This window comes from Lissotriton vulgaris, chromosome 12, assembly GCF_964263255.1.
Source record: "Lissotriton vulgaris chromosome 12, aLisVul1.2, whole genome shotgun sequence".
NCBI lineage: Eukaryota > Metazoa > Chordata > Amphibia > Caudata > Salamandridae > Lissotriton > Lissotriton vulgaris.
In genome coordinates, this window is record NC_141700.1 from 107,280,850 (window position 1) to 107,307,096 (window position 26,247).

The 26,247-nt window shown below is 46.1% G+C and overlaps 1 protein-coding gene across 4 annotated transcripts in view; it reads left to right on the forward strand.

Moving 5' to 3' along the window:
• FDPS (farnesyl diphosphate synthase) overlaps window positions 1-26,247 on the forward strand; it is a 169,022-nt gene that overhangs the window by 104,641 nt on the left and 38,134 nt on the right. The window contains exons 1-4 of one of the 4 annotated variants that reach the window (XM_086947403.1): window positions 670-765; window positions 13,007-13,439; window positions 17,041-17,184; window positions 18,296-18,436. In XM_086947403.1, the coding sequence (XP_086803529.1) occupies window positions 13,281-13,439; window positions 17,041-17,184; window positions 18,296-18,436 (444 nt within the window). In that variant the 5' untranslated portion in view covers window positions 670-765; window positions 13,007-13,280. Of the gene's footprint in view, window positions 1-630; window positions 766-13,006; window positions 13,440-17,040; window positions 17,185-18,295; window positions 18,437-26,247 lie in introns of those variants that run through there. The other 3 variants (XM_086947405.1, XM_086947404.1, XM_086947406.1) reach the window with 3 other exon arrangements.

Genomic DNA, 26,247 nt, shown 5'->3' on the forward strand with positions numbered 1-26,247 from the left:
CTTTCATGTGAAGAAACATATATATGAATGGTGAAAGGATACTGTTTATACACATTGGTGCCATAAATGTCATTACTGTCGAACACAGTTCCCTTTCGTTTTAGAAAAAAAGTTTTCAACTATGCATTTAATAAACACAGAAAAACTAAATCCTGTATTATGCTCATTTGCGGCAACATGTCGCTCCCCATTAAACGGTGTGAACGCCACCTCTTCTCCTTCTGCGTCTTAACGTCAGTGCAATGGCAGCCTTACTTTTTGTTCTACAAATTTCACGGTGTTAGCGTTCTAGTTGTGTGTAGAGTAACACTGTACGCCAGGGACTATCACGGGCCTTAACGGCCGTAGCATTTCACAAATATTTTCTTTAGTTATTTCCAATTGGTCGTTGGAAACGTGTGCACCAGCACAGGCCTCGTCATAGCTGTCAGCAGGTGACACCTCTCACCAATCCCCTAGCGTTATGGATCATGCGCCAGTCTTTCTCACGAAGTTATTGGCTGTGGCCCGCGCAACCCCATCCTCATACGATGGTCTGGCCAACCAAGGCTCGCGACGCCACATGTACCGCTGGGTGGTGTTGTCGTTCTCTGTGTCGAGGCCCGGTGCCTCATGGGTGGTGTAGTTCCTGCTTCTACTAACATGGGATCCGGGAGGAAGTAAAACACTACGACTCCCACAACAGGGCGTGGGCGAAGGCGAGCTTAAAGGGACTAGCGGGAGGTAGGGACGGGCGAGTTGTTGCAGTAAGGGGCAGAACAGGAGGTAAGAGAGGGATATAGGGTGTCACTGGATCGTTTCATGGGCTGTATGTGGTAATGTTGGTGCTTCAACGTGGTGCATGGGAGGCTGTCTAACGGCTTTGTATGCTGCTTGCTTGGTGTCCCTAACTGACACATAGTGAGACAGGCGGCCTCGACTCAGCTGTGAGCGGCGTTTCGAATGGAGGCCCTTTATGAGACTGTACCTTGGCGGCTGAAAGGAAATACTGCGTGGCAATGCCTGGAGGGGGCGGTTGGAAGGGGTGGACTAAGTGGCTTAACGGTAAATTATGCCCCCCTCCCCACAAGGTTAGTAGGATTGAATGGGGGCCCTGGGCCTGCACCAAGTTCAGCTGGTGGGCTCTGACAAAAGGATCCTCTGTAAGGGAGCCAATTCAAGGAGACCCAGGGTGCCGCAGCAGTATTGGTTGTTTGTTTAGAAATGTTTTTACTGTGTCCAGTGGCAACATACTGGTCTACAGGCAGCATTTGCAAACTAATTTCGCTGCCCCTCCTCTCGTCACCACTTTTCAAGGGCCACTTTCACACAGGACATGGCATTTCATTCCTGGAGTGACAGTCGTGCGCCAGTATTGAAAAACAGTGGCTTCAAGCATTCACTCCGATAGTGTGACTGGCTTTTTGCTTTTGGGTTATCCGACGGCAAGGTTGCAAATATCGCCCACTTTGAGTCGCAGAAATTATATCTCTTGCTACTCGTTAGAACAGAATGGCACTGGGTTCTGGCAGTGTGGAGTGTTGCTGTGAGCACGAAGGCAGTTCTGCATCATCCACTTCGACAACTTCATGATATTTCACGCTTGTAATCATTTTTTCACGGTATGCATAAATTGTTTGTCGTCTTGGTAAGCCTTAGGACATTTTAGGTTGATTTTTGGTGGCTTTTGTTGTGTAATCTTGACATGACATTAATTGCATTAGAATGGGTGCCGATTGTCCAGCTGCGTGACGTTTCGGATGACTTAAACAGCAAGTATGTGTTTTTGGCTCTAGTTTTGACGGCTCCGAAAGGTGGGAACAAGACCGTTTCTACTGCATGGTAATTGGTGCATAAGTTAATCACTAGTAGTAAGAATTTTCCATGTTGGTGGTAAACGGTCTGCTTTGAACATTGGCCCATCTTCCAGTCACTTGACCACTGTGATTGAGGACAGGCGCAGCCAGAGACGTGGCTGAGTTATCAGAGATCAGATCTCCCACCTTTTCATCAAGACCAGGGAGCAAAGCTTTCTCTGAAAGTCATGCTTCATTTTCATCATTCCTTGGTGTGTTAGCTGTAGTTTACCCTCAGTAAGTGACTTTGTGGGTTAATCCATTCAAGATGATGCGGTCTTTGGTGGCACAAATCTTATGTCGAACCCGAACAGGGCAGCATGTTACATGTTTCTCATTGTCCATCAAGAAAATTCTTCTTTGAGTTGACCTGATTACCATGAGGGTTTGATGGCTTTTAACACTGCTTTAGCCTCTTTGAATTCATCAATGCACATGACTTTAGGGCATGACACTTGGTCTATGATGTTTTTGTTTTCTTTGGCGCTAGTGGCTGGGTAGTTTTCAGTGGGCTTTGAATTCGAAGATGGTGATCTGGGCTATTGACATCCGTCCCATCCTCTCCACAGAACTTGATGCTGAAGCAGTACTACTCGTGTTGTACTGCCCACTTCTGTATGCACAGTGGTGGGTGAGGGTCTGTGCCCTGAAACAGTGGTATCAGTAGCTTGTGATCTGGGATGGTATCTAAAGTCATGCTTATATTCATGTATGTGGGAGTGTTGGCATCCCCCACTTCATCGCCAGCACTCTGCTTTGGAGAAGTACAAAGTAGTACTGCACATGGCCTTCATGGAGTGACTTATACTTCTAGTTTGGTGTTCTTGGTCAGGTCAAAATATTTCATGATGGTCATTTTAGTGGCCTAGAATGCTTCCTCATAGCCTGGATTCCAAGCCTACTTGTCCAGTGGTGGCTGGAAGGGAACGTTGGCGGGTGGGAAGGGAGAAGACACATGCTGGTCACCAGTCGCCGCCTCTCCTCCGTCCTCAGTGTTTTCCTGGCTCTCACGGCAGTGCACAGACCTCCCCAAGCCAATCACGATGCTGCTGTCACCAGCATGACAGCAGCGTCGTGATTGGTCTAAGCACCATGGCTTGGCGCTCAGCTAGAAAGTGGGATCCTGTGCATGTTCTCCACCCAGGCTGTACAAAACAAGCCAGTGGGGAACATGCTAAGTGCACATGATGGTTTGGCAGGCCCAGGACGGCGGGCCAAACAATCATGCGCACCTACAGTACACCTACCACTCCGACGTCATGCTGTACTATCACAGGCTCCCCAACTTACCATCCCCCTGGCTACGCAGGTAGCTGGTGCTCCACTATCCTTGACATAATTGCCACTCTTAGGCTCAAAAGCTCTAACCTAATTCTGCTTGGAGATCTCAATTTGCACTTACAGGATGCCACCTGCACTCTCAGCCAAACCCCAATTGCAGATTTGAAAGCTATGAATCTCTATTTAATAAATTCCCTCCCATCCATGAAGCAGGTCATCTGCTGGATCCCACATTTTTTTCTAATATTCTAGGTCTCACATTAGACAGACCCACCTATTACACTTCAATGGTCTGACCATTTTGCAGTACCTTTGTCATTACACTACAGTGGTCTGACCATTTTGCAGTACCTTTGTCTGTATCCTTCCAAACTTCGATTCCTCTAAGGACAAATGGGTCCAAAACCTTGACCAGAAACTGGTTCAGATTCGATACTCTCGCGCTTAACACCTGCCTTCTGAGGTCTATACCTCAGTTAACGCAGAGGGTTGAACTAGACCAACCTATAATTGATAATTGGTTAAGAGACTTTCCAGAGACCACGCTACCAGCTAAGCCAAAATCCGTGCTTGGGCAACATCCTCCCTCTCCATGGTTCAACAAACCACTGCAGACAGAAAAGAAATTGTGCAAGCTCCTTGAAAGGGAATGGAGGAAATTAAATGACACTAAATCAAAGAATAAATATAAAAAAGCACTAAACCAATACCACTCACATTGCAGGACTGCACGTGCTCTGTTCTATTCAGAAAAAAATAGCTCCAACACAAAACTGCCCCAAACCCTTTTTAAAGTGGTTAAAGACCTATCGACCCTACCACCATCTCGCCTGGTCCCTCGCGGTCACAGGCTCGATGTCAGGAGTTCGCTGACTTCGTCCTCAACAAGGTAACGTATATTAGATCTACTTTGGCCACAGCTAGGAATAACGGCCCCTCCCTGACCCTACCCCTATCAGGAGTGAAGTCACTACTGTGACATGTAAGGTCTACCACTGATTAACTTATTGCAGTCAGTCAAGTCAGGATCCCCCCTAGATCCTCTCCTTGCTGTTAAATTGCGCAACTTGAACCCACAGCGTATGCAGCAGGTGCTCGAACTCCTGAACGCGCCCCTACAAGAGGGAAATCTTCCTAAAGCCAGGAAACATGGAATGATCCTTCCCTCTATTAAGAAAGCCCCATCTAGATCAAAATAATTGTTCCTGTTTTAGACCTATTTATTTACTTCCTATTTTCTCGAAGATAATGGAAAAACCTGTCAATACCCAACTTTCCTCCTTGGTGAAATCACAAGGTGGCCTTCACCCTTCTCAGTCAGATTTCATAACTGAGCATAGCCACCAAGCATCTAAGGCAACTCCTAGACTCTGGTAGTACTGCCGCGCTGATCCATTTGGATCTTAGTGCAGCTTTTGACACTGTATCACACAAAATTCTCGTTGACAGACAGACCCAACTGGGCCTCCAAGGCACGGCACTGGTCTGGCTCTCTTCTTTCCATACAGATCGTACATTTCAGGTCTTCTCTTCAAATGTGGTTTCTTAATCCCTCCTGCTTACTTCAGGAGTTCTGCAAGGCTCCGCCCTCAGCCCCATGCTTTCAACGTCTATGTCCTCCCTTTAGCGGATCTGGTGGAAGCCTGCGGGCTAACTCTGTACTCTTACTCAGAGGACACCCAGATCATTTTCTCGCTGTCATCTGAGCAGGTAGTTAACTCTGAGGACCTCAACTCCTGCCTCTGCCTTGCCTCCACTTGGATGAACACCAATTACTTGTAAATAAATGGCGACAAGACTGAGGTGATGGTGTTTGGAAGGAACCCTGAGTCATGGGGTCCTCGGCATTGGTCTGGCATGCTGGGTATGCCACCTATACCCACCGGTAACATTAAAAACCTTAGCTTCTGGCTCAACTCCACCTTGTCCATGAAGCCACTAGTGTTCAGATTAGCCTCCACATGCTTTGCCATTATGAAATGGCTTAAGAAGATTTTATGGATACTTCTTTTCTGCCCAGAGAACAGTTATCCAGGCCATGATATTATCCAGACTTGACTATTGCAATATCTTGTACGTGGGGGCTGATAAGGCGTCTTTAAGACGTCTACAGGTGGTTCAGAGTTCCGCCGCAAGGTTTCTGTTTTACCTCCCTAAACATTCCTCAGCATCTTCAGCTCCTCCGCCAACTACACTGGCTTTGAGTGGATAAGCGAATAAACTTCAAAGCTCTCTGCTATATGTACAAAATCCACACAAGTTCAGCACCACAATACTATCAAAACCTGGCATCCCCATATCATCCTGTTCGCACTCTACGATCTAGCAGCCAACCTCTGTGTAGTTCGAACAGTGGAACTAGCTCAAATGGGAAGACAACCCTTCTCCTTCTTGGTCCAAAACTATGGAACTCTCTTCCTGAATCCTTGAGATGCTGCACCTCCCTTTTTAGCTTTCGCAAAGCATTAAAGACCCGCCTTCTCCAGCCCTCAGACTAACCTACCCACACCGAAGCACTGCGAAACCCTGTTGGGTAGCCATGGACTATACAAACACTCAATAATAATAATACTCCACTGGTTACCTGAAGCTGTAAGTGATAGTAACCCACTTTGAGATCTACTTTGCCTCATTCAAAGCTACAAAACTGTCACTTATGAGCATTGGGTATCTTTCTCTCTGTATTCTGTTGGGAAGACACAAATGCTGACCAATCCTGGATGCTTCAACTTGATGTTGACTACCATCGGAAACACTTCTTAAAGGGCTAGAGTCTTCGTAGATGCCCCCTTTTTCCAGTTTTCACATTGGTTCTTCTACTTGAGGGTGTAAATGGAAACAAATGAATAGATGCTTCGAAGCCACTGGCTGGACTGTCTTGTTGCTGGGAAGTTTTATGGCATGATTTTAAAGTACGCTAGGCCAGTCCCCAGATGTTGAAAGTTGCGTTCTAGATACAAAACTCTGCTGGTGTTGTTAGTCAAGCTACGATCTTCTGTGCAACAACTTGCTAAGGCCACTCTTTTAACATGTAGCACCTAATACAAACTTGACTGTGAAGCGGTGTGGCACCGAGGCCAGGGTGACTGACGCTGGATGCTGGGGATCACAGTTCGATCCCTGGCTCCAGTGGCAGGCGTCTGCCCAGCACCATGCAACTCTGGGCAATAGCTCGCTTAATCTTCCCAACGGCCCCCAGCGCCGAGATACCCCTTCAGGGGTGATTCGTGCGCTATGCAAGTACTGGATTTAATGTCTTTATGTTGGATGGTTTTCCTCAAAGATGATGACTAGCGAGAATGCTTCTAGGCCTTCATACACATTGTTAGTTTGTGCCGTGGTTTTAGCTATGTGAACTGGCTCTTGTTCAGATGGTTCCTACATGTCTGTACTGATCAATGCAGTGACTTCTAGAATGACCTCTTAATAGTGATCTCTGGGCTTGGGTTTCCTGTCCGGTCTTTGAATGATATTACAATAACCCAGTCACTCTCTTATGTGGCCATTGCACGTATTTTATTGGCCGGCAGTATTTATTTTATTTATTTATTTAAAGGGTTTTATATAGAGCTGACTGGACCCAAGAGTATCAGAGCGCTTTACTACATTTGGTAATAACAGAGTTATAGTACAATTAGGTAATGAGGCAGGGCACTTTAATACATTTGGTAAAGGGTACATAAGATAGGTAGACCAAAGAAAAGTAACAGATTGAGGTAAGAGGAACTGGATGGGAGCAGAGATTGAAAAGCAAGTGAGAAGGTGGGAGGGTGAGAGAGTGAAGTAAGATTGTGGTAAGTGGGGAAAAAAAGGGAGAGAAGGTGGCAGAGGGAGGACGAAATTCTGTGATAAAAAAGGGGGGAAGGGGGTGGATGGGAAGAGAGAAAAAGAGGACGAGCAGTGAGTTTTAATGTTAGTTTCACTCCTGCTTTTCTGCAGACGTGCAAAATAATTCATGTGGCCTAGTCAGCATGTTTTGCAGAGTGCTGGTGCTTGTGCTTGGCACCTCAGTAGCCATATGTGCCTATTAAGTGCCAATGGATTCAGTTTAATGGGGTCTTTTGTAAATCACCCTTTACGTTTTAATGACTTTCTGGTTTAATTGTTTGTGACTTTTTGGACCCTATTGACCTTTTTAGGTCGAGCCTGCAACAGCGCATGCGCTCTCGCTTGAGAGAGTACTGTGTATAACAAGGGGCTTGCAGCCAGCCCATTGCCTACCATTCGTGGGCTCCTTTGTCACTCTTCTTTGATGCCTCTTTGTTAGCCAGCACAGGCTAAGCCATCACTTCTATTTCCTTCCTGGAACACAACCAAGCACAGCTTGATTCCACTTATCTTAGTTACCATCCACTGCTTGCGCTTTGGTTAATGTATTACTTCTTCTCCCCCCCCCCCCCCCCCCCCTCTTCTTTTTTTTTTGGGGGGGGGGGATGTCCCACCTCCATCTCATGAGGTCCATTTACGTTACATTCATTATAATTTAGGCACAGGAACACATTAAACAGTGGTACATTCATGTATTTATTCATTTCATTTAAGCACTGGCCAGTTAAGTGATTTGCACAGAATCACAGGATATTGATCTGTTGCTGAGACTCGAACCTGGCCGCCTCTGCAGTTTTAAAGCGTTTGGTGCTTTGAACTGAATTGAAGCACCCAGTCTGTTCTGTCATGGCACATGTCCCTCCTTCCAAAGCTCTGATTCCATCATGGAAGTGACTGCTTGCCAGACGGTGTACAACCGTATGTGTTTTAATATACTGACCCACTCTTCTCTTTGTAATACTGGTGCTCTTCATAGCTTTGTTACACTGACTGGAAACAGCTGTACATTACATGGCGCTCATGCCAACATGTTTTTGGGGTTTGTGCTATTTTTGACTTCAAAAATAAATTAATAATGAGGAGATGGGTGGGCCTCTTGAACAGTTTTGTTTCTCAGCGCCTGTATTGCGATCGCCCAAGTTTACTTTACCCCCATAGCTCTCAGTATTGTTGCTCGGATCCATGACGGTCTAAGGGTTGCTTCATGTATTCTCGAGCCGCTTTCCTGTTAAAATGTTGGACCTTTTCTTTGTAATCCAATAGTTTTATAATTGCCATGCTGCACTGTATCAGCAATGCTGTGTCTCATCGCGAAGTCATTGGCATGGTCAATAGGTTCCAAAGGTGAGACCCATTGACTTTGCCAATGCTCGTTTGAGGGTAGATGCCACCTTTACGGCATGTGTATTTCATAGTTCCTGCGACCTGTTGAGGCTGAGGTTCGGCTGGGTATTCAACCTGGTTCCAATAAGAGATCTGTGTTCTCAATGTTGGTGATCAGCACACCTGAAAGATCTGGACCCAACATCTTTGGCCGGGCCTTCATCCGTGCATGTGGTTGCTAATTTACACAGTGGAACATTGAATTTCTCTATTGATTCCTCTGGGCTGCTGTTCTTGTCTAAGGATACACCTCTCATAATCCAGGTTGAATGGAGCTTTTGAACGGCCTCTGGAGCTTAGCTGTGCATGCATTGTCTTAGTTGTTTGGTAGGTCTTGGGACAGTTTATGTACTTCTTCCCCTGCAGTGCGGAAGGAGTGATCTTTTACACCCCTGTCTCTCTCTTTGGTGGCCTTGAAATAGTTATTCAGTCTCCTGCCCAGATTTTCTATTTTGGGGCTATCCCATGCTGCTGTCTCTGTGGGCTTGCGAAATGCTTATAGTTGATTGGCTGAAACACTTTCCATGTTATGCCTTGTATGAGAATGTTGTTTAATGTACCTTCTTTAGTAACTCTACTAACTGTTTGGCTGCATGGGTAAGGTGGATGCATGAGCACCATGTCTGTCAGAAACCTAACCGTATAATATGATACAAGTGTCTGTAGGGACACTGTAGTGTGATCTTTGAGAAAGGAGACTGCATGAGGTGTTATGGGGTTGTTTGCAGGGCAAGACTGTATTGGAACGGTGAGGGCGCAAATGGAAGTGGCTTACTTGGAGCTCTAAGGTGTATTCTGTGGCGTGTGAGAGGGTAGAACAGTCCTTAATTTGTGTATAAAAATCATTTTTAAAAGTGCATGAGCTCTCCTCAGGAGGCCACTGCAGCTTGCACCACACATTGCCCCATCTATGCTGCCAATGATAGTAACAACACAACTACTAACTATCACACTCCTACAAGTGTGATAATTCGAAATATTTCAGACCCCACAAACTATAAGAATCGTTTGCGTGGCAGGTAATAACTATTTTTTAATGTGTATGGAATTAATAATTAACTGTCCCTGTGGTCATCTATAAATTAGCCAGACAGCGCCACCTTGTGGCAAACTGTCACAAGTGCTGACAATTAAATTGCCGAGCATCGGAAACCTCAGGCTCAAATTAAACATTGGGTAGAATGGTCGTTGGAGAGGCTCGTTGGAACCACTCTGACCAGGAGGGCTTTAAGACCTCCATGAACGTGGGTGGTTGTGAAATAAGGCACAGCTGAGAGGGAGTGAGGTGCCAGCTGCTGGCAGGGAGCCTGTTGTCGGTGGTCTGACAGGAGGCACTTGTGTGGAAGGTCTTGTTTGTGGTTCTTAGTGGAAGGTATCACTGTGTATAGGTGTCCTTCAGGTGATCACTGTATATGTTTTGTCATCAGAGTTTTTCTGAGGGAATAATGTAACTGTGGTGCATGCGTGTTGAACACCTTCACAGCAGACACAGGGTGATCTGAAACGCCTGCTTGTAAAGTTGAACTTTAAAGTTAAATATTATGTTGTACCACTCCTAGCGCTCGCAGTACAGCTGACTGCTCTCTGGGTATGGTCCACGTGTCATAGGGGAGGAGATGGACAGGTACTAGGTGTTACTTCCTAAACAAAGATGTGTGGCCTATAATCTGCCTTGCTGCACCGGTGGTCTAAGGGTTCATTAGTGTAGCTGTACATGAGACGCAGGGTCCCTCGGCCTAATCATGCGGAACATTTAAAATGGCTCTCCACAGTGTAAGCCAGATTTACCTGAGATGCGGGAGTAACTGGATAATGGCTCCCCACAGTGTAAGCCAGATTTACCTGTGATGCAGGAGTAACCGGATAATGGGTCCCCACAGTGTAAGCCAGTTATACCTGAGATGCAGGAGTAACTGGATATGGGTACCCACAGTGTAAGCCAGATTTACTTGAGATGCAGGAGTAACTGGATAACGGGTCCCCACAGTGTAAGCCAGATTTACCTAAGATGCAGGAGTAACTGGATAATGGGTCCCCACAGTGTAAGCCAGTTATACCTGAGATGCAGGAGTAACTGGATATGGGTACCCACGGTGTAAGCCAGATTTACTTGAGATGCAGGAGTAACTGGATAACGGGTCCCCACAGTGTAAACCAGATTACCTGAGATGCAGGAGTAACCGGGTAATGGCTCCCCACAGTGTAAGCCAGATTTACCTGAGATGCAGGAGTAACCGGGTAATGGCTCCCCACAATGTAAGCCAGATTTACCTGAGATGCGGGAGTAACCGGGTAATGGCTCCCCACAGTGTAAGCCAGATTTACCTGAGATGCAGGAGTAACCGGATAATGGGTCCCCACAGTGTAAGCCAGTTATACCTGAGATGCAGGAGTAACCGGATAATGGCTCCCCACAGTGTAAGCCAGATTTACCTGAGATGCAGGAGTAACTGGATAAGGGGTCCCCACAGTGTAAGCCAGATTACCTGAGATGCAGGAGTTCCTGGGTTATGGCTCCCCACAGTGTAAGCCAGATTTACCTGAGATGCGGGAGTAACCGGATAATGGCTCCCCACAGTGTAAGCCAGTTATACCTGAGATGCAGGAGTAACTGGATAATGGCTCCCCACAGTGTAAGCCAGATTTCCTGAGATGCAGGAGTTCCTTGGTTATGGCTCCCCACAGTGTAAGCCAGATTTACCTGAGATGCGGGAGTAACCGGATAATGGCTCCCCACAGTGTAAGCCAGATTTACCTGAGATGCAGGAGTAACCGGATAATGGGTCCCCACAGTGTAAGCCAGTTATACCTGAGATGCAGGAGTAACTGGATAATGGCTCCCCACAGTGTAAGCCAGATTTCCTGAGATGCAGGAGTTCCTTGGTTATGGCTCCCCACAGTGTAAGCCAGATTTACCTGAGATGCGGGAGTAACCGGATAATGGCTCCCCACAGTGTAAGCCAGATTTACCTGAGATGCAGGAGTAACCGGATAATGGGTCCCCACAGTGTAAGCCAGATTTACCTGAGATGCAGGAGTAACTGGATAACGGGTCCCCACAGTGTAAGCCAGATTTCCTGAGATGCAGGAGTTCCTTGGTTATGGCTCCCCACAGTGTAAGCCAGATTTACCTGAGATGCAGGAGTAACTGGATTATGGCTCCCCGCAGTGTAAGCCAGATTTACCTGAGATGCAGGAGTAACTGGATAACGGGTCCCCACAGTGTAAGCCAGATTACCTGAGATGCAGGAGTTCCTGGGTTATGCCTCTCCACAATGTAAACCAGATTACCTGAGATGCAGGAGTTCCTGGGTTATGGCTCCCCACAGTGTAAGCCAGATTACCTGAGATGCAGGAGTTCCTGGGTTATGGCTCCCCACAGTGTAAGCCAGATTTACCGGAGATGCAGGAGTTCTGGGTTATGGCTCCCCACAGTGTAAGCCAGATTACCTGAGATGCGGGAGTTCCTGGGTTGTGACTCCTCTGCTCCTGACAACCTCGGGGACTTATCATTGCTTGCCAGTGGTTCTAGGTACCCATATATAACTCTGCTGTGCTGAAAAATAGATGGATAGGAGTCTGACCCAGTGAACAGGAAGACCTTTCAAAAACGATGGGTAAAAATGCGTGAATACGGTTTCATCACTAGTAATTACTCTGGGTGCTAACCGTTCCTTTGTTTTTAGCCCGTCTGCTATTACAGACCGATCCCTCCTGTTCATACCACACAGAGGGCAGTTTAGGCCAAACTGTTAGTCCATGTCCCTTATGAACAGGGACACAAGCTGCCCCAGCTGACTTGGTTTTGGCCTTAGTGGCGAAGTACAGTTTTGGTTGGGCACAATAAGATGTCTGCCCCTGACTGGGCATACCCTTTCCGAGGAAGGAGACATGCTTAAGTGCACAAAAGCGATAGATGGACACCCTAATTAATTTTCAGGGTACAGCCCATTTAGTTGTTTGAACTGACTGTTCCAGTGCAGATCGTAACATCTTTAGTGTATCTGAGATGCAGTACTCCATCAGTCTCATCAGCCATGTTTCAAATACAGGGGAGACTCTTAGGGCTTTGCTTCCCGAAACTAAGATTTGTCCCCTCAGACTTGTCCTGCTGTTACTGAAATTCAGGGACCTCTTCTGGACAGAACCAGCACCTGAGACCTGGCCTCCCAGGGCACTCTAAGAGGCCATGTTGTAGTGGAGATGCAATGGGTATCGTCCCTCTGACACTACTTGGCTTTGTACAAACCCACCACTTCTATTATGTAGACTTTATTGACCACTTGCGATGCATCCTGCATTTCCTATCCACACGATCCTGCCCTACTAGATTGCTTACATCAGTTGATTCAGTCATCCATAGATGTATTCATCCGTCCATTCATACATGGAATGCATCTGGTTGTCCCTCCTCTGCCTGCGGTGCTCGGACCTGCATCCATGCACAGTGTACATTCTGCATCCATGCACGTCTTGCTTTTTGTCACAACTTTTCTCTCTGTTGAAGCCTCCTGTCACTCACTACCCGCTGGTTTGTATCATTCTTTAACCCTTCTCTGGCAATGGATTCTCGGTTTCTTTCGTTCCACAAGTACTCTTGCTGGGCTGGGAGCGCTTGTATTTGTTACCTTCTGCACAGTGCTTTTCTAGCTGATTGTATTCTTTGTGTTTTCCTGCAGCTTCTTTGGCCACAGATTCTTGCCTCTAATTTACCTTTGTACACATTGCTGAACCCCTGAGTTTGGATAGAAAGTGTTTTGTTCACATTCCGTGACCACATCCTTGAATACTTCACAAAGTTATGCCACTAGGCTGCAGAGTAGGGTGTTCTGGACAGAGACGGCACGTGGTCTGAAGAGGTGGGCTGCTAGGGCAGAACCCTGATGACGTCCAGCACTAAGGCTTTGCTACTAGCTGCGACAGGAGGTGGGCCAAGGTTGCCATAGAGACGTCATGTGGTCACGCCTGCTATGGACCAGGTGGTCCCACTGCTGCGCCAGCTGGGGAAGGCATCTTCCTGTCCCTCGAAGAGGCCAGACCAGCCTGCCTTGGTTCAAAGTTGGCGACTCTGGGAAGCCACCAAAGGAGCAGCTGCCGCCCAAGGTGCCCACAGTGAGTGAAGACCGCGTTGAGGTTTTTTTGTGGCCTTCAGGGAACACCCCACAGCTGCTTTGAGGGAGGGGTGGTCCTGCATGGCACCAGAAGGGGAAAAGGACAATCTCATTTGTTTTTAGGTCGTGCATTCGAGACCTCTTGTATATAACTTTAGTGTATACTTAAATATATATGTACTTTGTGGGCTCTGGAGATCAGCCCTAGGACTTGTCTGCTTCTGCTTAGGGACTTTTTTTCTGTTTAACTGCCTCTATTTAACTGTCTTGATAGAAAACTACCAGCAGAGGTCAGTAAAACACCAGAATCACTTTAGTATTCCCCAGTCCATAGAAATTGGTCTTCCACGAGCACCCGTAGACAATCCCTTTTTTTACAAATCTTGTATTTTCAGTGATATGACCACTGAAGGCCCTGATTTTATATTAAAAACAGAGCTTTTTACTATACCATTTGCCGCTGAAAGGCCATATTTCTCTCCATTTGTTCCCATACCTGGTGTCACTTAGTTTGGTGCTTACTTTCCCTCCATGTTAAAAAATAGTAGATGTTTCAGCACTCAGGCTAATGTGCTGCAAAGCTAAATACATATAAGGTCCCAAAGGCGAAACCGATTGCATTGCAAATGCTTGCTCTCTGTTGCAGTCCTATGTTAAAGAATCAAATTTATAAGACTATAATATTAGGAGCCTTTCGAGGGCTAAATAGGTGCAACCTTTTATTTAAGACTACCGCTTCTCCCAGAAGTGATGATCCTATTTTCGGCAAGGTGCATAAGGACACTTGCAGACATGCCATTGCTTAAAGCTGAGTTGATGGTGTATCTTTAGTTTGGTGGTCTGGATGCTTCCTCCACAAACGTGGCAGATGTCTCATCCACCGTACCACAAGTGCATTATTGCCTGTGGCACTCATAAGACCAAACCGTAGCCCGTTCGCCAAACCACAAACCAGGACCTCCATCTTTACATTGAATTATCACACTAAAAGAACCCCTGTGCAGTGAAGAGCTGGTGGCATCTGACACTTTTTATTATACTGCAGCAAAACCGCGGAGCCTTTATAATAACGTGCTCTAGTAATTTCACCTTCATCCCAGACAATAAAATCTCACAATATTCATTTGTCATGAGATCTATGTAGCACGTCCTCTTTGTAGACCAAAGTATCTGACTTTTAGGTTTACGTATGTTATTGTAGCTCATCCTTAGTAGGGCGTTCATACAATCTTAGTGTGGACGGCAAGTTCTGAAATCTGGAGGTAACATTCCATTTGAAATTAAATACCTCCTTCTCCCACGTCCGACATACCTGTGGTGCATAGAGCTGTGACTGCAAGACTTCCTCCGTTTACGAAATGAAAGGCAAATGTAGACTTCATCTAGTCCAAAAGTTTATTTTTTTTTATTTTATTTTTTTTTCCATTCGAATTATTTAGAAAGAAAATGAAAGTGGGCACTTAATCTGTGGCAGATTGTTCATTTCGATTGACACCCTACCTCTTCATTACTGAGCACTTGTCAGTACTGGGACCTTTTTTTTTTTTTAGGTACTCTTACTTAATGTGTAGTAAGAGGTAGTACAGTAGCGTGGTAGCACTTTTGCCTGAAATTTGATGAAATTGCGATTATGTACATTGTTTGCATATTGTCCTAGACATCTGCCTCTGGCATCTTACATTTGGGCTTGATGTCACTACTGTTCTTGCTTTGGGATGAAACATTCTGTATGTGATTAAGTTCGTTTTTGGTAGAGCTCTCGCTTTATATCAAATGGGATATTCTGGTCGTATGTATCTTTTTGTGCAAAATTATACACAAAAGGTAACTGCATCAACTCAAGAAGTTCACTGAATGTTCCAAAGGTCAAATGTCCATCCTCGTTGAACAGTTTCCTTCTTTCCAATCCATCATGAAGTGGGAGCCATAATATAGTATCCAAAATAATTGTATTGTTGTTTTTTAGACATCACAATCCAGCCCAGCCAACACGTTTCATCCTGAGGAGGACTTCATCAGGGTTCATAAGTTGTTGTGTTGTCTTCCAGAATTTGTGGTAGATCCGACTACTAATGTAATAGTAGAAAGTTACTCCCAAGTGGGTTTTGCAAAGTATAACCAGCACAGCATGGCACCAATACATAGGTTCCTCCTAGTAGGAATCCATAGCATTATATAGGAATTTGGGCCGAGATGTACTAAACCATTTAGTGGTGCAAACCCTGCAGTTTGCTGAATGACAGGGTTTGCACCCACTAAACGGCTTCTTACTATGTACTAAACCTATTTTGCAATTCAGTAAATAGTTACCGAATCAAAACATTAGTTTAGGAATAAATAACAAATCACAGTATGGAAGGGGCGTGTTTAGGGTGTCACTTCGAAATTGCGATTTACAAAGTAATTCATCAGATAATTGCAATCACACTTTTAGTTGAAAACCATTGAAAAGCTACCAACTCCTTTCAGAAGCGAGAGAGAAGGGGGCCCCATTATGTGAATGTTGAAATACATTTTTTTTTTAATAATGAAAAGTGTTGGGGGCAGACCGTGGTCTGGGAACTCTAAAACGTTAAAGGAAAATGAGCTGCATTTCTAAATATAAAAGTTGACTGTATTTAACTGCAATCGGGGGCATAGGGGTCTGCTGACCCCTGCAGGCCACATTCCTTTGATTGCATCCAGTTGTAGTAAGCTGCAATTTGTGACCTATCCGTTAATATTCAAGAGAAGTCGGGTTGCGACCCACTCCGAATGGTGATTGCATGAACCTACCTAATATTACATAGATCAGTTTGCAAAATCTCACTGGATTCAATAAAAAGTTGACACGCAATTGAACTCTTTTTATGAATCCAATGTTAATACATCTGGCTCCAGATGAAGCATGAGAAATTGCCACTTTCACCTCCGATCGTGTATGCTGATAGGGTATTTAGAACCAATATTGAAGTTTTGCAGACTGCACATTGCCCGTGACCTCCACTCTGCACATAGGGTCCCTGGTTGGCTCTAGATCCCTTTTTTTTTAACAATGAATCTGATTGTTAAGGGATGGTTTACCCCTATTTAGCCAGACACCAAGATAGTCAGCAGCGGGCACGTTAAAGGGCTTTGTGGCACCTCTTGGACAAACTACACCCCATTCATTAACAATTTCTTTCTCCCGCAATGAGGACGGGTGTTTGTATGACACTGTAGGGTCTGTCCTTGGCCTGACAGTCTTGTTTTTTTACTCCTCGTAGTTAGTCACATCTAATTTGTCTCCCTTCCCTAACGCAGGTGCTCAGAATGATTGTGACTGCGCATAATCATATGCTCTGCCCCATCTCTCTATCTTCTTCAGCCCTCAAAGTTATTTGGATTTAGATGAATTACCAGGTAACCCCATTTCATACACCGGTCTCCTCCATTTGAGTGATGAAGGGTGTGTGACTCGCCATCATCAGATTTATCACTCATTGCTCTTTCAAAGGCACTAGGGTGTATGTGACCAACCATAGACCTCTCATACATCCTTTTTTTCTCCTACTTGCGGGCATTGTGGGTGTCTAAACTGCTCCTCCAGTCTAACCCTCTTGTCTTCTTCTTTCTGCACCCAGGCTCTGAGAATGAATGGCACACAGCGGTCATCTTCTGCCGACAAACAGGAGTTTGTCGGCTTCTTTACGCAGATTGTGCAGGACCTCACGGAGGATGATCTGCAGCACCCGGAGATTGGAGACGCCATTGTGCGACTCAAAGAGGTAACTGCAGTGAGAACTCCCTTGTGACTCCAGCTAAGACAGCCATTTACAAAAGCTTCCTTATGCAGGTGGATCAGTTTTGTCGTCTTGAGGATGTTCTCCATTTCCCATAAACATTGTGATAAAGTTGCATCTAGTATTTTTCCCTCTTGTTTTGTACCTACTTTTTGATAGCGTTTGAAAAGCTTTATGCTTGTTATTTCTTGCACTGCACCCTGCAGACTCACCCTAGGTTATTCCCTGTTCTGACTTTTAAGCTTGCTGCTTTGCTTTCATACTGTTGCATGTATGCTCGTCCTGTCCCTTTTTTTAACCAATGCTAGAACATTATACTAACTTCAAAGCAGTCACATGAATGAAGTCGGGTGCATGTGATTATACACAAGCCCTAGAGTAAAATGTCTGTTTACCACTTGTCATCCACCATCTGTGTTGCTGCTCTCTCCTGATTTACTATAAATCCTTGCCCTGTACTTATTCATCCAGCTTCCGCCTTTAGCTTCCTTAATTCTCTTGGAGTGCGCGTGTCTCATTCTTGCTTCCCTTCCTCATACCCTTTATTTTTAAAAAATCCTGTTACTTTTTTTTTCACTTCTTGCTAGGCTTTCCAACATCTTTACATTCGTTTTGCTTTAACGTTCTTTATTTCTCAAGTTTGCCTATCTGAATTACAATGAACTCTTCCTTTCTTTATCATTCTCTTCAAGAATTAAACACCTAAAGAGAGAAAATGTTTTGTGTCATTTCTGGTGCATGTCTCATTGCATTGTGTTTTTGTTTAATTATTTTTAATAAAAAGGCCATTAATCATTTATTTGGAATGAACCATATAACATTTCTGCCAGCTATCTGAGAAATTATAAAATTAGCACCAAATTCATAGATCAACTCCTAAAAATATGAGAAATTGTAAAGAAGCTGAACTCCTTCAACTTTTGAAAGGGAAGCTTTGAGGCCTTTCATGAAAGTTCAAACAAGTTAACGGTACCAGTTTGAATGTGTTCAATGTCAGTTGTAGAAAACCTGGCACCATTGAGGCTCTGTGCTGGTGCAAAGTTTCTGGAGAAGAAAATAAATCAGCAGTGGTTGTTTCAATTTTGTGTCGCTGCAGGTGGTGGAGTACACAACGCCAGGTGGGAAAAACAATAGAGGCTTGACGGTACTTGCGGCCTACCGAGAGCTGGCGGGGCCAGAGTTACAGAAGCCGGGCAACCTCCAGTGTGTGCTGGCTGTAGGATGGTGTATTGAGCTGGTGAGTAAGGCTGTGTTATCTGCCACCCGATTGCGTCATAAGGCAACAGATGTCGGCACTATTGGGGTATGAGCTGGTCAAGTGTCGGGCAGAGTGTAAAGCGCTAGTAGGGTATGGGGCTTGTGAAGTATCGTCCAGAGTGTAGAGCACTAGTGGGATATGGGGCCTGTCAAGTGTCAGGCAGAGTGTACAGCACTGGTGAGATATGGGGCTAGTCTAGTGCCGGGCAGAGTGCAAAGCCCTAGTGGGGTAAGGGGCTTGTCAAGTGTCTGGCAGAGTGCAAAGCACTAGTGGGGTATGGAGCTTGTCAAGTGTCAAGTGTAAAGCGTTCACTGAATATTCGCTCCCAAAATATCCCCATACACACATCGAGTCATAAAGATCGGTCAAAAATATCGACATTCTATATTTATAATGGTAAGAGTAAAAATATTGATGTACAAAATATAGATGTACAAAATATTGTTTAAAAATATATATATATATATAAATCAATAATGTTAAATATATTGAATAATTTGGATTCAATATACATTTGAACAAATATAAGAAATGCATTTAATTCAAAATTAAACATACATATATAAAAATGTAAATTTAAAATGTTATATATAAAAATGTACATATATATCTATACCAAAAGCTAATAAAACATTATATTATAAATTAAAATATTTAATAGTCTTTGAACTTACATTTTGCACTCCATTGAGTGCAACAATAGGGAAAGTGTTTGATAACAAAGGGGTAAAAATAACTATTCCCACTCCAGTGAGTGCAGCAGTAAGGAAAGTGTTGGATAGCGGAGAGGTAAAAATTACTATTCCCACTCCAGTGAATGCAATAGTAGGGAAAGTGTTGGATAGTGGAGGGATAAAAATTACTTTTACTCGTGTGGAAAAGAGGAGGCCCACAATGATGTGCTTGTGTAAGATACTGTTCTTTGGTTGTCCATTACTGCTATTCGAATATGATGTGTATATCAACTGGAATATGTTAACAAGTTTTGCTGCTGAACAATGTCTATGTAATGCAATTAAGGAAATGCCAATAAATATATTTTACAAAAAAATGACTATTCCCATTCCAGTGAGTGCAACAGTAGGGAAAGTGTTCGATAGCCAAGGAGTAAAAATTACTATTCTCATTAGAATCAATTCAAAATTAATTAGAAACAAATATCAACTACAACACAATATTTTAAAAAAGAAAACCTATATAAAAATATTAAAAATTTACAAACGATAGAAAAATATTATCATGTTAAAAAGATCTAACACATACCTAGAAAGTTATTTTTACATTTTGAATTTTGTTTTACAAATAACTGTTTTTAATAGAAATTATTTATAATCTAAAATATAAATTATTACATAAATCGAATCTTTTTTAAATTTCCTATCCAATAACACCACACAAATCACTATACGCATCTAAATAAAAATATGTACCTCCATAATTAACACAATTATCAATTAAAGAAATTAATTAAAAACAAATTAAAACAGATAAATATTAATTTACTCCCCAAACGCTATTCCTATAAAACCAAAACCCACACACAAAAAAAACAGTTACCATAAATATTGATACATTGATATTCGTAATCATCTAATAATTAATCAATTACATTCCACCCTCTACCCCAATAAACACCACAACCCACACCTAAAAATCATTACACAATTTCCATAACTAATTTTACATTAATAAATTGATATCAATTAAAAACAAATTATTAAGTTAAAAAGAATTTACTTCCCACCCTTTACCACTATAAGCCCCACAACTTGCATCTTAAATTACACAATTGCCATATTTTAATTATTAAGAACAAAAAAGATGCCCAGACCCTCTTATCTTAATATAGAACTCAATCAATAGAAACCAAGTGCAACTTTATGAAACCTGGTAAGGTACTTTTATTTATATCTATTACTCTCGTCTTTTTGAATTATTTTTTATAAGAACTTTTGTTTTTTGGCAAAAATAGATACACATTAACACACTGTTCTATGACGCGTTTTTTTTTGTTCATGACAGTTTACAAGGTCTAGCCCCCTCCCTCAGTCCCATCAAGGACCTAACTCCTTTTCTTCCACATATTTTAATTATTAGCATTAAATAACAGATTAATGATACATAAATTACTTCCCACCCTATTCACCTATAAACACCACCCGCTCGTAAAAAAAGAACACAACATAATTACCTATTGATTAATAATATTTAACAAGCAATTAATAAATTAATGCTCTCAATAACACTATAAAATATAAATCTGACAGACTACTAGCTGCAGATTCCTTCACGTAGAATTATCCCCAGGCGTGAGATTGGACCTGCTTTTGCCACAGCACCCATGCGCGCTGGGGGGGGACATAATTCCACATGATTCCGCCCCACGTCCTCCGCGTCCGTGACATCAGCGAGGACACAAGTCCCACCCCGGCACGCCTACGTCAGTTTCTTTTCTCTTTCCGCGTGAAACGCGGATCCGATTGAGCTCTGGCCTGTTTTCAGGCCCTCTATCACTTGCTCCCGTTCGGAACAGTGTGCGAATGCCTTTGTGCTTCAAGACGTGCTTCTTGTGCACGTCCCATGTCAGCAACGGCCCCTCATCTAGTTTGCGTGTGGGCCCTGGATGGGCACTGGGATTCAGAGAGCTGCGACGCAGGCCTGCGCCGCATGCCTAAGTCGCGGCGGGAGCGCCGAACGAAGTTGCTGTTGTCACGCTTATCCAGGTCGGTGTCTTTTCAGTGTCCGCCCCCGGCCTCGGGGGGAAAAAAGGAACCTCCGGTTTCATCTGCGACATTTTCTTTTGCCGAGGTCCCAAGGGTGTGGCTCACCGGCTGGTTTATCTCCGAGACCTTGTCCTCCTTTCGCGGTGGGCGCCTGCTCCCTCCGGGACATGCGCCCCCGCCTGTCTCCTCCCTATCCACCGTTTCATGGCATGGAGGCAACTAGGCCCAAATGACAGCCTAGGCTGAGGCTCTGCAGGCTTCTTTGGCCCTTTCTCCACCTCCTGAGACTTTTGCAGATCCTTTGCCTCGTGCGGGGACTTCCGCTGAGTCGCCAGCACTCCGGCCCTGGTGCCGAAGATCTCGGCTCCAGGTCGTAGGAGAGTGGCGTCGGGGTGCGGTCCTTCGAGGCTCCCCTCTTTGGCTCCTAGCGTCCCTGTCTCGCTGCAAATCCCTACGGGGCTCCATGTGGTGTCACAGGTGATCGCCGGGACCCTCTGAGCAGGCAGCTGTCTTACCAGAGGTCGAGCTGGTGCCAGGAGCCTACCTCCCTGGCTCCGGTGGAGTCCTGGGTAGAGGCGGGGTCTTGGAGTGCTTTCCCGGGGCCCCCTCGTTCCTAGGCGTGGGCGGCTGCTCCGTCTGAAGCCGAGCTGATGCAGCAGGTGGCCCCTCTGGCGCCACATGACGCCGATCAGGCGCTGCTACGGACGTCTGTCGAGTCGTGCCGGCGCTGGGTTCTGAATTCGGCTCTTGTGGTCCCTTCGACTCCGGAGGTCTGTCATCTGTCGATGTGCTCCTCTCAGGAGGAAGGGTGCTATGTGGTTGCCTTTTCGCCGGCGTCTTCTAGAGGAGGCTCTTCGCTGTCCACTCGGCCCATATCCTTGAACCCTTCTTTCCTGGGCTCGCGGCTGGCTTCTCCACCGGCATTTTCTTCTTCTGAGGTCCCTCATTCCTCAGGGGATTCTCCACTAGGTCGGGGCTGGCCGCCCCTCCTTCCCCTGGAATCGGGGAGGGGTGGCTCCGTCTGTGCTCGGCTCACGCGGAGGAATTGCTTTTCCCTCCGTGGCGCCACCAGGATTCCCTTATGGGGGCCTGGAGGCACCCTGCCACGGGCGATCCAGTGCCTCCGGCACTTCTGAACCTCCATCGGTCTGCTCCGTATGACCCGGTCTGTCTTTCTTTCCACCCTTCTACTCAAGGCGCTCTACTGTGTTTGCCTGGAGTGTTGTTCCCTCCATCTTGGGAGGCCTGGTGGTTAGATTCATGGGGGCGTAATGTCTTCGCTTCTTCCATTGCTGCCTTGAGAGCGCTTAATACTGTGTGTGTTAACTAGGGCTACTTCTAGCCTGTAGGGTTCGGTGAAGTTCCTTCTTTCTTGTGCCTCTCATGAGGGTGACTGTGCTGATCTGCGGGCCCTTGTGTTGACTGGTAGAGAGTTGACCGCATTTATTCTTCGTGCAGCTTTGGACGTCACCGTGCTATGGCTACTTCTGTGGCTCTCCGTCGCCATGCTTTGCTATGTGATGTGTTTTTTCCTGAAACTGTTAGGGAGCGTCTAGTCGACCTCCCCTTTGACGGGGCCCTGCTGTTTTAATACTCTGGCAGACTCAGCCATTCGGCGTCTTCTGGTGGGGCTTTGTCCTCCTCCTCCTCCTCCTCAGTGGTTGATTTGTTGGGAGGCGTTATCCCACTGCTCCTGGAATCTGGTGTGGGGTGTGCGTTAAACTTTCCGTTAGGGATACCATGCACTCCAGGCCCTACTTTGGCCTACCTCTTTAGTTGGGGTCCAGCCCCCGTTGGCAAGAGTGTTCTTTTTGGCTGTTTACTAAACCTTCTGTGGTTTTTGCCGCAGGATTTCTAACTTATTCCTTGCTGCAGGTTTCTTCCCTCAAAGAGATTCTAAATTCTTCTTGAACTGTGTCCTACCCTACGTGGGGTCTTTGTAGCTATTGGATAACCGGTCTTCTGCTGGGAAGGGTAGTCTTCCCCTGGTGGGTTCCTTTACCATGTTGGTGTTGCTGTATGCTGCCGGTGTGTTTCCTGGACGGCTACCGCATGGGGTGGTGTTCTGCCTTTGGTTTGTTCTTGGCCTGGTCCTTTGTCTGGCGGCACTCTGCCTCTGGTTTGTTCTTGGCCTGGTCCCTTGTCTGGCGGCGTTCTGCCTCTGGTTTGTTGTTAGCTTGGTCCCCTGTTTGGTGTCCAGAAGGGGTAATTCCTTTGTTGGCGACTTCGTTTGTCCTACTTGTTCTCTTCTTGTTTTTTGGGCGGATCCTGGTTCAGTTTCGGCGGCATCCGCTGGTTCTTCTGGTCCGGCCAATGGCCTTCGAATGAGGCCCGGAGCCCCTGCTTCTGGCTTTCGGGGGCTTATGAGACTTTTTCCTCTTTTAACCCGCCTTCTTACTGAGGCGCTGTTCGGTGTGGCTGTTGACATCCAGTTGGATGAGTCCGGCCACCCTCTGCACCGGGTGTGTTCCCAGTGGAGAGCTCTTGCTTTCTTTTGGGTCTTCTCCTTAGGGTCTCTGGATTGCTCTTCTCCCTTGACCTCCTTTTTGCGTTATCTGTACCTTGGGATTCCAGTGGGGGCCCCTGATCTATTGACTGCTGTTCTCTTTTCCTGTTGCCTGTCCCTGGGGCTTCCTTTTGGCGGTTCCTGGTACATTGGCTAATGGTCTTCTTTTGTGATGCCTGTACCTCGGGTTTCTGGTGGAGGTCCCTGGTGCATGGGCTGCTGACCTTCTCTTCCTTCGTTTTGCCTGTACCGGGGGCTTCCGTTGGAGGTCTCTGGTACATTGGCTGATGGCCTCCTTTCGTATTGCCTGTACCTGGGGCTTCCGATGGAGGTCCCTGGTAGATTGGCTTGATGGCCTCCTTTCGTGTTCCCCTTCCTTTCCTGCTTGGTGAGGGCTGGGCTGCCTCTTGTTGTTATGACACATCCCTTGTGGGGCGATGTTCTCCGCAATACTGAGGTTCTGGTCTGCTTGGGGGGGGGGGGGGGGGTGGGGAGAGGGGGGGGGGGGGGGAGAGGAGGGGGGGGGGGACTCGGGTTTTTGTTCCTGTGGCTCATCCCCTGCTTGTGAGGACAGGGTTATTTCCCTGTCCTGGCTATTTATATTATTAGTATTAATAATAATAATAATAATAATATTATTTTTCCTTCCCCTGTCGGGGTCTGGATTCGCCTGGGATGGGGATGTCCTCTCGCAGACTCTCCTTCCCCTTGGGTATTGCTAGGGTATCTATTCTACGTGAAGGAATCTGTGGTTAGTAGTCTCTATCAAATGTACGAATTACTTACCTTTGGTAACGATGTATCTGGTAGACCTGATTCTAGCCACAGATTCCTTCACGACCTACCCTTACTCCCCATCCTGCAAGGGCCCTCTGGGTCTTCCGCATTCCCGGGTGGCTGGCTTTGTGCATGTATTTTGTACCCCCTACAACAACCAGGGGAGGCTCGCCTGGTTGTTGTTGTTACATTTTGGACTTTATAGGGGCTTCTGCGCCCCTGCAGTGTGGGACTAACCTATGCTGCTGCTTCTTCTTTTGTTGATGACACTTCTGCCCGTGGCGGTCTTTTGGGCCGAGGAACCTTGGTGTCTCTCTCTACTTAGGTATTTGGGAGCCCTTCTCCCTACTAGCGTTGTATGTGATTGACTGGTCATTGCTCTACGTTCTGACCGTGGTGCCCTTTATGTTCCGGGCGGTGGCTGCAGCCTTCTCGGTCTGATGTGATTTTCACATGCTTATTCCCTGGTGGGGCTTTTGTATTTGTTTGCAGGATTACTTTACTGCAGTGGTGCCCTGCTCTTTCATTCCAGATCTTGATGCCACGGTGCTGGGCTCTATTCTGGATGGTTCTGTTCCTCACCATTGTTTCTTTCCCTTCTGTTTAGTGGGGCTTTTCTCACACTGTTCCAGTATTCTCACAGTTTTTGCTGATGATGGCTCCGTGTTGTGGCGCTGGAAAAATTCTCTGAAGAAAACTGATGTAGGCGCATCGTGGTGGGACTTATGTGTCCTCGCTGACGTCACGGATGCGGAGGACGACATGGCGGAGTCACATGGTGCCGTCCCCCCCCCCCAGCACGCAGGGATGCTGTGGCAAAAGTTTCGGGGTCCAGTCTCACGCCTGGGCATAATTCTACGTGAAGAAATCTGCGGCTAGAATCTGCTCTACCAGATACATCGTTACTGAATGGAAGTAACTCTTACATTAAATAAAAAAATATTAATACATTTATTATTTAATTACTCCCCACCCACCCTATTCCCCCTATAAGCCCACTCCTAAACAAGCATTTACAATGCAATGGTCTCGGCATTATTAAAGGTAGAGCTATTGGCATTGCACATGTTTTTTTTTTTTTTTTTTTTAAATCATAAATAAATGGCATTGTCATTTACATTGCCAATAGCTTAATCGTTTGCATAGGCGAGACCTATTGCATTAGCACCCACACACAGAGGGCAGGAGCAGGAGAGCAAGTACAACGAAAGAGGGGGCAGGGTAGCAAGCACAGCGAGGGGGCAGTGGCACGAGAGCAAGCCCAAGCAACGAGGGGCAGGAGAGCAAGCACAAGCAACGAGGGGGCAGGGGCAGGAGAGCAAGCACAAGCAACGAGGGGGCAGGAGAGCAAGCACAAGCAACGAGGGGGCAGGGAAACTAGCACAAGCAACGAGGGGGCAGGGAGAGCAAGCACCAGCAACGAGGGGGCAGGAGAGCAAGCACAAGCAACGAGGGGGCAGGAGAGCAAGCACAAGCAACGAGGGGGCAGGAGAGCAAGCACAAGCAATGAGGGGGCAGGAGAGCAAGCACAAGCAACGAGGGGGCAGGGGAGCAAGCACAGCCAGGGGAGCAAGCACAGCGAGGGGGCAGGGGAGCAAGCACAGCAGAGCCATTACTCGATGCCTCCAATGCCTGCCCAGAGTGGAGGTTGATGAGGCGCCCTTAGCTCCAGTACCACAGCTGCAGGTCAGTCTCGTCCTCCAGGAATGGTCGAACCTGGACAGCCCCCCCCCCTTCTCGGCTGCCAGAGAGTAGAGAACAGGGGAACGACTTGTAGGAAGAAG